This window comes from Eptatretus burgeri, chromosome 10 (assembly GCF_056783735.1).
Source record: "Eptatretus burgeri isolate ZD-2024b chromosome 10, Ebu_testis_v1, whole genome shotgun sequence".
Lineage (NCBI taxonomy): Eukaryota > Metazoa > Chordata > Myxini > Myxiniformes > Myxinidae > Eptatretus > Eptatretus burgeri.
The window spans coordinates 76,503,043-76,515,542 of record NC_140970.1 but is presented as its reverse complement, the minus strand read 5'-3'; the positions used below and the strand labels follow the sequence as shown (position 1 = coordinate 76,515,542).

Genomic DNA, 12,500 nt, shown 5'->3' with positions numbered 1-12,500 from the left:
CTCATATCCATATCTGGATTTGGATCTTCACCAAAATCGAATCAATTCTTCCTTGTCATACACACAACTTGTCAACCATGTTTTGTCAAATCCTTCCACAACTTTTTGAGATATCCTGTTCACAGACAAACAGACAGGGGTGAAAAGGGAACCTAATGAATAAACAAACAAATGAACAATAGAACCAAATGAGTTTACAAATAAACTGATGAACAAAGATCGACACCAATGAGCAATCTCTTTCATAAATGATTATTTCAAAGGAAACAAGCTATCAATAAAATAAACAAACAAACACAAACATTCAAACAAAATAACAACCAAACAAGAATGGAATAGAATTTGACTGTTTGTTGATGAGAATAAAGAACCCACCATTATGCACTATGTTACCAAAGGTATTGGGACAGCACACACCTTGAAATTAATCCTTATAGGCTGCACATGCATAATTTTTCCAACATGATAATACCTTTGTGAATCACAGCACTATTTTCTCAAAATAAGACAAGGATCCTGGTGCGGTCCTCTTTTGAGAAAGCTGGGACTTTGGGCATGAAGGAATAGGAAGGCTGTACTGGCATTCCATTCAAGGAACGAAAAGGTGTTGAGAGGCATGGTCACGGAACTGTTATCCAAGGATGTGCACCATTCCACAAAGGACTGTTTGGATAAAACCCAAAAGATGAATTTTATATGTAAGCAAACAAAAGACCACAAAAGGAAAATTGGACAGCACTGAAAATGATCTGGTAAACTCAACGAGGACTTCTGTAGCATGCCTGTAACAGCTCGTCATCTGTGCATATGATCTGGTAATCTTTTCTCCCACAATCCGTGAGGAAGTGGAAACATTCAGTTTTGCTCACGGCTCATCGCATCTCAGAGCAGTTACATTCTCAGAATGGAAATTGTACTTTGCAATGTGAATGAGACATAACTTAAATAAGTCGGACAATGCCGTACTACTTGCTTTCATGCTCATTACAGTGAGAGTAGGCCTGGTGTTGCCTTAGCAGCTAGGGTAGCTCGCTTAGGATCCTAGGGGTCCTGAGTTTGAGCCCTGATGGCTGCTGAATTAACACGTGGTGGGGTTGACTCAGCCTGTCATCCTTCCGAGATTGGTGAAATGAGTACCCGTGTATTGGTAGAGGGTGGCAACATCAGTGGCACAGCTGTTATAAATAGCTACCTGGCAGCCAATCTGCCCGACTCCAGAACAATGAGAGTGCAATATAATTTTCACAACACACACACACCACACGCACACACACACACCTGCAGGGAATCCAATCATAGGATACAGGCCGATGAAAAGGCACCGCCAACAGCCACAGCTGTTACAGAGATGGATATTATATTATACACTAAACCTGAAACCCTTCACATTCAAATTACACAAAGGCCATCTATTAGAGCGTGGAGGCTAATATATATATATATATATATATATATATATATATATATATATATATATATATATATATATATATATATATATATATATATATATATATATATACTGGTTAAACAGGATAAAAGAGAAAAAGAAACGATGATGTCATAAAACCAAGAAATCAGAACAGATGTGGTGACTGACAAATTCGGCAAGTGCACAATAACAAAACGATATTGTCTTCCAAGTTCTCATACGTGCATTTCTCATGAGGATTTTTTTTAATTTTTTTAAATCATCACGTGATGTTGAAAAGCTCATGGCAGTTTGGAGAAAGCACAATTCGCTTTTCATTTCTTTGGATTGTTCTATTGTGCATCGAAGTCCCATTGTCATCAACAGAGTTCTCTTTGTATTGTTCTCAAGTGCCATGTGATCAGAGACAGACACTCCTTGTGTCAGAGGTGCTTGAGTCTCACCTCGATTACCATTACAAACCAGTCTTCAAGTTACTTGGTTCGCTCAGCAGCGGCAGAGAAATTGACAGACGATGAGACCCAGCCAGCAGATGATGCAAGCGTCAGGCCTGTCAAGATATCATTGTGAGTAGTCGCGTGCAGCCAAAAACCCAAAAGCAACTTGTGTGCAAATGTGAAGTCAAAACCAACTATCCAGCCACACGACTTGCCTAAGGCGCACACGCCCGGTCTGTCTTGCCTTCTCTCTCACACACGCCGGGACTCGTAATGGAGGAATTGCCCTCGACGTGCCGTCTTGGGCAGGTTAACTAATACAGATGTTTGTTTCTTTTAACATGTCAACATACATAACAGGGTTTGTGGAAAGGACTAATGGCAGGAAAAATGATTGTGATGGTTCGACACTAGGAGAATCTGTTTCAGCCTATTAACGTGCACAGTTGACCTCAGGGGCCCGAAAAGCCCCGTGCGCTAGTCTCACAAGAAACACAATATGACAAGAAATCCATTCAAAAACTCCATAACAGGTTATCAGTCGAAAGTAATAACCTGAAAACGACATTTAATCTGTCCGGCGACCTCTGCCACTCAGGGCCGAAGGACACGTGTGGTGAACGTTCCACTTATTTTCTTATTCTTCCTCTTATTGACCTGGCATAGCACTAGGGAAGGGGTTCTAACTGAAGCAGAAGGTGAGTACAACGACCTGCTCACTAATCAGAAATTGTAAGCTCATCACCGAGAATACCACTCCACATCATGATGCCAATTTATTTATTTATTTTAATTGTGAATTTGATTCGCCTGTATATTCCACACTAAGACCTATCCCTGGTAAGTAATGCATTGTGTATTAAAAACAACAACAAATGGAGGAGTGTACTCTGCTGTTGCTGCGGCATCAATGCCAAATGAACACTGTATATCACTGCGTGAGGGTGGTGGCAATTTCCTTGTCGAAAAGATCGCGAGGCTTCGCTTAAAAAGGCTGCTGAATATTGATTAGGTACAAAGTGCAGGAACCTAAACATCATACATTTACATCTTCACGACAGGTTCTTGAAGTATTATGTTAAAGAGGGGATACAGGAAACAGCATACCCTAAACCCTAAACAGCAGCGGGTATGTTTTCCTAAAATATATGAAGAAACCATGTGCCAATTCGATTTTATGTGATTGACAGATTGATCTATCGCCTTGATTTCTTGATCTGCCTCTATAATAACAGTACAGAAGGAAACTGCACAGTGTGGCACATTTTCTCTGGATGATCTACTATTTTTGTGTGTGTGTGTGTGTGTTTTTGTGTGTGTGTGTGTGTGTTTTTGTGTGTGTGTGTGTGTGTGTGTTTTTGTCTCTCTGTGGGTCTGTCTGTCTCTCTGTCTCTCTCTCTCTCTCTCTCTCTCTCTCTCTCTCTCTCTCTCTCTTTCTCTCTCTCTCTCTTTCTTCTTCTTCTTCTTCTTCTTCTTCTTCTTCTTGTTCTTCTTCTTCTTCTTCTTCTTCTTCTTCCTCCTCCTCCTCCTCCTCCTCCTCCTCCTCCTCCTCCTCCTCCTCCTTCTCCTCCTCCTCCTCCTCCTCCTCCTCCTCCTCCTCTCTTTCTCTCCTCTCTCTCTCTCTTTCTCTCCTCTCTCTCTCTCTTTCTCTCCTCTCTCTCTCTCTCTCTCTCTCTCTCTCTCTCTCTCTCTCTCTCTCTCTCTCTCTCTCTCTCTCTCTCTCTCTCTCTCTCTCTCTCTCTCTCTCTCTCTCTCTCTCTCTCTCTCTCTCTCTCTCTCTCTCTCTCTCTCTGTCTCATAGCCCTACATCAAGGATTGCACTGGGTGGTTTACCTTTGCTTCACCGGCAAACCAATCCAGAAGTTTATAGTTGGGTAAGGAATTGAACCCAGACTAAATTGCAATTGAGACAGACACCTCTCCACCATCATGTAGGACTGTAAAGGTACTGTGGAATCATTGAGACACAATCAAGGGCAAGCAGGCAGGATGGCCTTCATCACAACCCTGAAAACGATGCCTTAGGGACTGATGTCACTCCCTGTCTGCATAGCACCGGGATGAGAGTTCATCATCAGCCAGAGAATCAAACCCAAACCAGACGGCTTAAAGGGGTGTGCACGACCTCTGAGTTATTCTGTCAGACATTCCAAAACACCAACTAAGGCCTAGTGATGATGTCTGAGGAAGATGTGTCTGAGAGAGCCAAGGTGTGCAAAAAACACCATTTCAACCTTTCCTGGGACTATTGTGAGGGGAATCATAATCTTTGATATGCCTTCGAAAAAAGATTACCTTCCCTGACATTCCACAACAACGTGATGATATAATTGCATCCCAATCGTGTCAAAATTATCAATCGTGACACCCAGCCAAGTAATTATTCATCGAGGGATGGAGGGGCCATTTACAAAGCAACGGTCATTGTAAACACAATCAATATTTAAATGCATCAGTCACCTCACAAAATGCTCAATTTGAGCTTTGAATGAGAATGCACGAGAAGTACGAGGTGATAACACAACAATGAATTTTTCACTCACTTATTACGGAAGCAGATTTTATTAAGTTTGGACTAGATGGCCCTGTCGGGGGAAAGGTGGGCAAGATTCCACACTCTCCATCCCAACTCTCACTGTGTGACCTCCTCAGTCCTGGTTACACGTTCGGTATCCTCAACGTCTGCACCACAAGCTCACTGGGTGATGGTCTTGCAGGCGATTTCAAATGAACCATGTTCAGTGTACCGAACAAAAGGACCAATGAGGATCTTCCTACTACAGGGGGAAACGAGTCTTGCCCCCACCTTACACAATATGTAAAGCCTGGTGTTGGCTTAGCGGCTAGGGTGGCTGGCTTGGGATATTGGGGTCCTAAGTTCGAGCCCCATCACCGTTGAATTATCACCAGGTGGGGTTGACTCAGCCTGTCATCCTTCCGAGGTCGGCTAAATGAGTACCAGTGTAACGGTATAGGGGCACAGCATCAGCGGCACAGCTGCGCCCCAAAAAGTGATAACTACCTGGCAGCCAAGCTGCCATATGCAAGAAGAAGACACAATGCATAACATCACAGATTTTTTTTTTTAACTTTACCCCATACATGATCATCATTGCCACATAAAGCTTGAGGCTGGAAATAAAACAAAACAAACAGGAAAAAAAAGAAAGAAACTTTACTTAACCCCAACCTGTGCATTTACACCTTCATGACATCACTGACCAGCTATGTTACTTGCAAACATCCTGCGACATCATGTTATCGTGCAAAAGAACAGGCGGATAATTCCTGAAACTGCGACAACCACAGAACTCGAGGTTTGGTCAAATAAAGGTCGAGGCTCTGATTGTCCTGATTTTTTAAATTAGAGTCCATTTTTAACCTCCGCCATCGAAGATCGGAGGTTACTGTTTTCACCCCTTTCTGTTTGTCATCTTGCCAAAACGAAGTTTTTGCAAGATATGTTAGTCAGCTTGTATGTTTTTTTTTGTTTGTCTGTAATCACGTATAAAAAATTCTGCAGAGCACAGTTATCATTGGAAATTTTTGTAACTTCGCATATCAGAGGCCTATAGAGGTCCCTTTCAGCGCATACAATTTTGAAGGTCAAGGTCAAAGGTCAAGGTCACTTTGTCGCAAATCAGGGGAGTCGACGAAACCCTTATTTTTTGAGTAATTTTGATCGGATCGTCTTCAAACTTCATGGGAATATAGTTCATGGTCTGGTGCTCAGCTGATTAATTTTTGGTGGCGATTAGGCTTAACCTTCATGGTTAGCGCCTAAGGTCAAACATATTTGACCCCAAGGTCAAATTTTCAAGTTTTAGGAACCATATCGTGTAGTACCTATAATTGAACACCTCGATGAGTGCTTTCTTGATATGTCAAGCTTGAGACATTATGACGTCATTTGGTGACGTTATGAGGAAAACGCATATTTTTCATGGTTACTCTGTAGAACGATTCTCATCGGAATCTCTCGTAGGCAGATATTCCTCAAGGAGTCGCTCCTGGTGGATAGCAGCTCTGTTCACCTCAGTGTGACCTTAAAGAAGTCACACGTGGTCACCTTTTGGCAAGATACGGGTCACCCTGCAGGTGACATTGGTTTTTTATTTGTTTGTTTGTTTGTTTGTGAACAGTATTACAGAAAAACTCCTCGACGGATTTCGACGAAACTTGGTAGGGGGATTAGGTATGGTCCAAGGATCATGCCATTAGATTTTGGACTTGGTCGCTATGGTGGCCATTTTGAAAAAATATTTGAATTTTCTTTTTACATTTCTCCATGTTTTAAGTGATTTCCAACACCCCCCCCCAAAAAAAAAAAAAAAAAAACTTGTGAGAAAAATTTTTTTTTTGCAACTTTGTTTCAACAAAATTTCGATTTTTTTTTTTTTTTTTTGCATTTCTACATGTTATAAGTGATTTCCAACAAAAAAAAAACATGCCAAAATTATAATTGCCGCTGATTTTGGAACATCAGGTGGATATACCCACGTAAAATCAATTTCTGTCTCAAGGAATCTAGTTATGACGAATGAATTGAGTATGTAAAAGTTAAAAGTAAAAGGGAAAGTTGCAAACTATAACTCTGTGAGCACTGTTGACGTCAAATTGAATGAATAGGATATCAGGTTCACTTGAGTGACCTAGCAGTATTAGCGGCGGAGGTTTTGCACTCTACCGAGTGCTCCCCCTCTAGTTTAAAACTTGTTTTTATTTTAACCAAACCTCGAGTTGGCTGTACTTTTGTGTTCTCTGCCTTGCGCTTCAGTTTATTTGACTATGGATTCTCCCAAATACTGCTGCTCTCCGACGGGATACGTGTGGTCTCCCCCGCCGGTTAATTTGTTCGGGGGACTCGCAAACACACGTAGCATCAAATTCACCTTCCCTTGAAGATGATTCGTGAAACTAACATGAGGCGGTGTTCTATCCACCGCAATACTTTACCCTCGATGGTGAAAATACAGCGAATGGAACAAAAACGAAAACAAACCAAAACCCGACATCCACCACGAGATCGCAATCAAATGAATGAGTAAACACAGCTTGATAAACATGTACAGATACTGGAGCATTATGGAATATATTTATTTTAAAATGTAAAATGTGGTAACAGCAATAATAACATCAGAAAATACATGCTTAAGGAGGTTGTGATATAAGATATAGATGTGGAGGAAATATATCTGGAGGCCTTCATAGGTTATTACGTTAGATTACTACCGAACTGGGACAATAGGCTGCAGTCACATGGATTTTCACAAGTTAATATCACACCACTGCACTTTCTCTTTTGATGAATGCTTCAAAAAGAAATAATACAGGGCATTGTGACGGAGTTAAAGGCCCAGTCACACCTTGACGTTTTAGCCAGCATATGCCGATTTTTGAAAAATTTGTCTAAAACGCTGGCACACGTCGAATACGTTATGGGTAAGTTTTGGAAACATTGAGAGCGCGCTGAAAAACACTGCCATACATCGTAGTACACTTGCTTTCATCGTTGTACTTTGCGGTTGTCCTCAAATTTTAGCATGCTTGGAATTTTACGACTTATGCCAGCGTATGACTCACAAGTTCTGCTGCACTGGCCATAAGTTGTAGGCATGTTACGCGATTGTTGACACACGTCCACACACGTTACTTGTAAGTTACTCATAAGTCGAAACACGTCAAGGTAATGGTTAGCGTCAGTGTTCCAGACGCCCTGGTTTTTTTTCCTTCGGTATGACGGTGATGTTGACACTTCGATTTCTAGTGTGGTTATGAATTAAATCGTTGAGTGGCAGCCTATTAATTATATTATATTATAACCGCACTAGAAATCGAAGTGTCAACATCACCGTCATACCGAAGAAAAAAAAAAAAAAACAACAAACAGGGAGTCTGGAACACTGACGCTAACCATTACCTTGACGTGTTTCGACTTATGAGTAACTTACAAGTAACTTTTGTCGACATGTGCCAACGATCGCATATCGTGCGTAGAACTTATTCCCATCACATGCGGAACGTGTGAGGCATACGGCAAGTACGTCGTAAAATTGTTAACACGTTTAAAATTTCAAGACGTACTCCACTTACTACGATGTATGATAGCGTACTTTAGTGTTCTATTCACATATACCAAACTTACCCATACCGTATTCGACGTGTGACAGCGTTTTAGACACATTTTTCAGAGGTCGGCATATGCTGGTAAGATCGCCAAGGTGTGACTGCGACGTTGACACTTCCATTTCTCCGGCGGTTATGATTTGAATCATTGTGCGGCAGCCTTTTAATAGGCGACGCCACATGATCGTCGGCGATACGTGCAGCGCGCTATGCATAAGTTAGACTATCGTTGGGCATAGGTTGTGAAGGCCGACAACAGGCTAAGCATTCGTTGGTATACGTTATCTATAAGACAACGAAACGTTCTGTGTCTGTTACTAATATGTTATGCACACGACCAACTCGTTATGAATACGTCCGAATCTTTAAAAAAAAAACATCAAAAGTTAAGCGTAAGCCAGCGTTTTACATACATTTTAATACGTTGCCATTGCTGGCTAAAACGTCAAGGTGTGACTGGGCCTTAACTGGCAGGCACTTTAGCCTGAAGACCAAAGCACATGGTGATGCAAGGCCGTGAAAAGTTTGGTTGGAGTATTTTCATGCAATGTGACAGGCCAGCGCAGCCACATTGGACCAACATTGGGTTACAGTTGGTATAACGCAAAATGCCAATGTTGGTTCAACATTGGCATTAAGACGGGACGGTGCTGACGACGTTCGGCCGACGTCAGCTGTTTGTTCGATTTGGCCCAATGCTGACTTTTCAAATGAACTTTGGTCCAATGCGACTGTGCCGGGCCAGGTGACCACACAGCCAAAATGCATGGTCATGCAAGAAATGCATTGACTCGAGTGCGATGGCCAAAATGCCTGGTTGCACAAAGAACCTCTGCTTAGATTGTGTAAAAGTCTTCATCAGCAAAACGAAGCGCAAAAGGAAGGTTAATTTAAAGCTGACTCCAAAAAAACTAAGGAAGGGAGGAATCCATGAATGCAAGGGTGCTGAAAACATGTAAATTATCTTCTGGATAGAAAGGAAGCAAAGGTAGATACAAAGAAAGAAAGAGCAAAAGCAAGTTGGGGAAAAAAAAGAGAATGACGAAATGGGGAAAAAGTCAAATGTGCATCAGAGGTCCCGCACATCATGAGCATGATGAAGGGATGAACCACTCAAAAGGAAGGAGAGCATTCAAATATGAGAAGCCTCGACCACCGAGAATCATCAATTTACATGATGTGTTGCCATGGAACACCACCCAAAAGGAGTGATGTGCAGTGGACATCTCGACTTTCTGCAAGTTTCTACAAACACCTGTGTTGTTTCTGCTTTAAGGAGCTTCATCAGGAAGGACAAACATTGCTCGATCAAAAGTTTTGCTGAAATCTTGAAAATATGGTAGAATTGTCATATTATTTATTTGTTATGCACCTTCTATGTGTGTATATCCGAGTCACGTATTTTTACATGTTTCGGTGATAAAAACATGTCATGTTCGAAGATGATAAATAAATGTATGAGGGTAGAGATAAAGAGAGAGATGGAGGAATACATCAATGATTGATAGTGAAGGGATTTCTCATTCTGGTGTACAGTATGCAGGAATACAAAACTACCAGGAGAGAAGAGACAGCAGGAAATAATAAACTAGGCCTCTGTGCCATTCCACCCACCAGCTTGGTTTGTAGTGATATTGACAGCGATGAATTGAGGTGGATACTTGCTCAAGCTCGACACCCCATTCACAGCCTGTATCTCAAAAGTGTATGGTGTATGGGCACGGAGACCGCTGATGAAGACCTGTGTCTCGGTGAGGCCGAGAAGTCGTGGAACAAACTCGACAGGCTGCATGCAGCGGTCGCAACTCAGGCGCCGCGTGTCAGAGCAACGACGACAGATCACGTTGTAAAGAATGTCGTCTCGTCCACCCGTATCACGAGGGGGCCGCCATTCTAGAGTCAGTGAGGTCTTGTTCACTCCTGGTATAAGGTCTTGCGGAGCAGATGGTGGGCCTGCAGAGGATGATGTGGAAATTTATGGTGATGATGATCATAATAATAATAATAATAATAATAATAATAATAATTCTCATTGGTTGCCCCTCATTCGGCCTCGTACCAGCCATTGTTATCGACCAAGAAGAGCCTTTATGGCAAAAATACATTAAACTTAGAAGCAAACTATTCATGACTTGCAGGATTTGGCCAGGATATGAGCACAAAGGTTTATTATTGTGAAATATATTGTGGAATATTTGAAGTTCACATTGCAAAGAGACAGCTGGCCTGTTATCTCCAAAGTCTAGCTTGCTCCATGATGCTGCACCCCTGAGATGGCAATGCCCCCAGAAGAGCACACGTAGTCAGATTCAACTCACCAAGCTTCGAAGTAAGGATTGAATGGTTGAACAAAATAATAACAATAATAATAATAAAAATAACAATGGTTAAAGAAGGATTACACAAGCTTATCTGTGAGGCAGCCAATATTTCATTATGAGTATAAAAAACAACTTTTGAAGAAATAAGTTATCGACACAGGTATGCACGCAACAGGTGATAGGTTATACGATCTGAGGATTCCATGATGAAGGCAGAGGTGGTGGTCGAGATAATTTCAGGTGGCAGAGGGGATGGCATGAAGTCGAATAACATGATGCGCATGCATGGATCATAGTGAAATAAAAATCCATTGAAAATAACGGGGGAGGACAGAGTGAGAGTACCGAGTGAGAGTTTCACCATTGAGGTCTGCACGAACAGCAGGACAGCTGTGACGTTAAATAAAACCGCATAATTGGAGTAACCCCACGTTTCAAAGCCCAATGATCACACTCGGGTGCTTCCGACTTAATTATGTAACCAATTAATTGGCGAGCGCTGACACATTTGTCAAAGCAGCAACAGGATTTCTTTGCAGGTGCAGCGAATCGAGTGCTCGAGCGGATGGATCGGGTTAAGTTGAGATTCTCAAACACGCTAGAGCATTGGGAATCAGATATGGGAAAGACAAGCGCAAGTTGAAATACAGGAATCTGAAAGGCTAAAGAAGAGTCAAGACGATGTTGAGAATATATCGTGATCTCTAAAGTTCTTCTGTTGAGAAGCGAGCAAAATGAATCCTACGATCCGAAACCTCTCCTGCAAGCTATTTTGATGTATCGAGAAGAAAATTACTTTTCGCTCTGTCTGAACATTTTTCATCAACACAAATGCCTCGCTTTAAAATCAGGAATTTCTCGAGCGTGGCAAATGCATAAACATTGACTTGCGTGATGCAAATTTAATTCAGCCAAAGTGAGGTCCTACAAAAGAACTAACTTTCTCACCATTGCAACTGCTCACACAGCAACAGGACCCAAATTCCCTTTCCAATGGCACCAAAATTTCTCACCTTCGCCAAGCATGGGGGAGGTTGATTAAAATCAAGTATCGCTGACAAACGCATGGACTGTGGGACAGAAAGGGCCACATCATCATAAGGTCACAGGATGGCCAACAAGGAAGTGGATGTTATTTAATTATTTTGTATGCAGAGTCGAGGCTTGTGGAGGAGCTAGAGCACAGTCGGAGCCAGGACATAACAGAACGAAAAAACAGGAGAAAGAGTGGAGGTGGGGGGCAGGGACGACAACACCAAAAACAGGGTAGAGGGGAAAAATAGAGGGAGACTTGGGGAAATAAGGGATGTGGGGAAACATGAGAGCAAGGGGAGCACACAGGGGGTGAACAAGATGGATGCAGCTGCAAACTCGCAATCACAGAAGTGGAAGGGAAATCTAGAAACTCAGGTGGGCTTGGGGAGAGTTAATGGGAGTAGAAAATATCATGGTGGTGGATGGGGAAAGACCTGAGATGGTGGTGAACAGCTGTCTTGAAGCCCAGGGAAAACAAAGGAAAGTGGTTCCACAGGTTGGGAGTGAATGAGTGAAGGTGAGCGGTGAGTCTGTATTTTGGGAGTTTCAACATAAGGGAGTTACTGGCAGACCACATGTACCCTGCATAGACTGGGGAGGGGGGAGGAGGGGTGGAGGAGGAACAGAGCATGGAAAGGGAAGAGGGTGCAAAAGACCAAAGAAGAGTCGATAGAAGATAGAAAGACCACCAACCTGCCTGTGATTTGAAAGTGATAGGGCCAGATATTCAGCTTCGATGAGGGAGATATAACAAATTTGAAGGTCTTGGTTTCAATGGCATCAAGCCAATCAAGGTGTGAAGCAGATGTGCTAGCCCACAGGGGAGAGCAATTGTTAATCAAGCTGTGGATGAAGGCCTGGGAAGTCGATAGAAGTTCAGATGTGCAAAGGAAAGACTTTGCATGTCAGACGATGCCCAGTTTGGAAACCAACTTACAAGTGTGGTTTGCCCAAGACAGATCATGGCTGATGGTAAGGCACACAACGTTGAGGTAACTGAACTTCAAGAGAGTTGTTAAGAAAGTAGATGGGAGGGTTCACCAGACGGTGTTTTCGAAGAGAAAGAGTGAGAGTGTGAGACTTGTCAGGATTTAAAGACCTATTCTAAGCGTTGGAGCTCGTCGTAATTCTGTTGAGGTCTGCAGAGAG

At 42.4% G+C, this 12,500-nt stretch overlaps 1 protein-coding gene across 5 annotated transcripts in view; it reads right to left on the bottom strand.

Moving 5' to 3' along the window:
* The window catches only part of LOC147018905 (ephrin type-B receptor 2-like), a 245,289-nt gene that overhangs the window by 82,486 nt on the left and 150,303 nt on the right, over positions 1 to 12,500 (bottom strand). For all 5 annotated transcript variants that reach the window (XM_085899013.1, XM_085899014.1, XM_085899015.1 and 2 more), the window contains exon 5: positions 9,610 to 9,948. In XM_085899013.1, the coding sequence (XP_085755139.1) occupies positions 9,610 to 9,948 (339 nt within the window). The remainder of the gene's footprint in view (positions 1 to 9,609; positions 9,949 to 12,500) is intronic.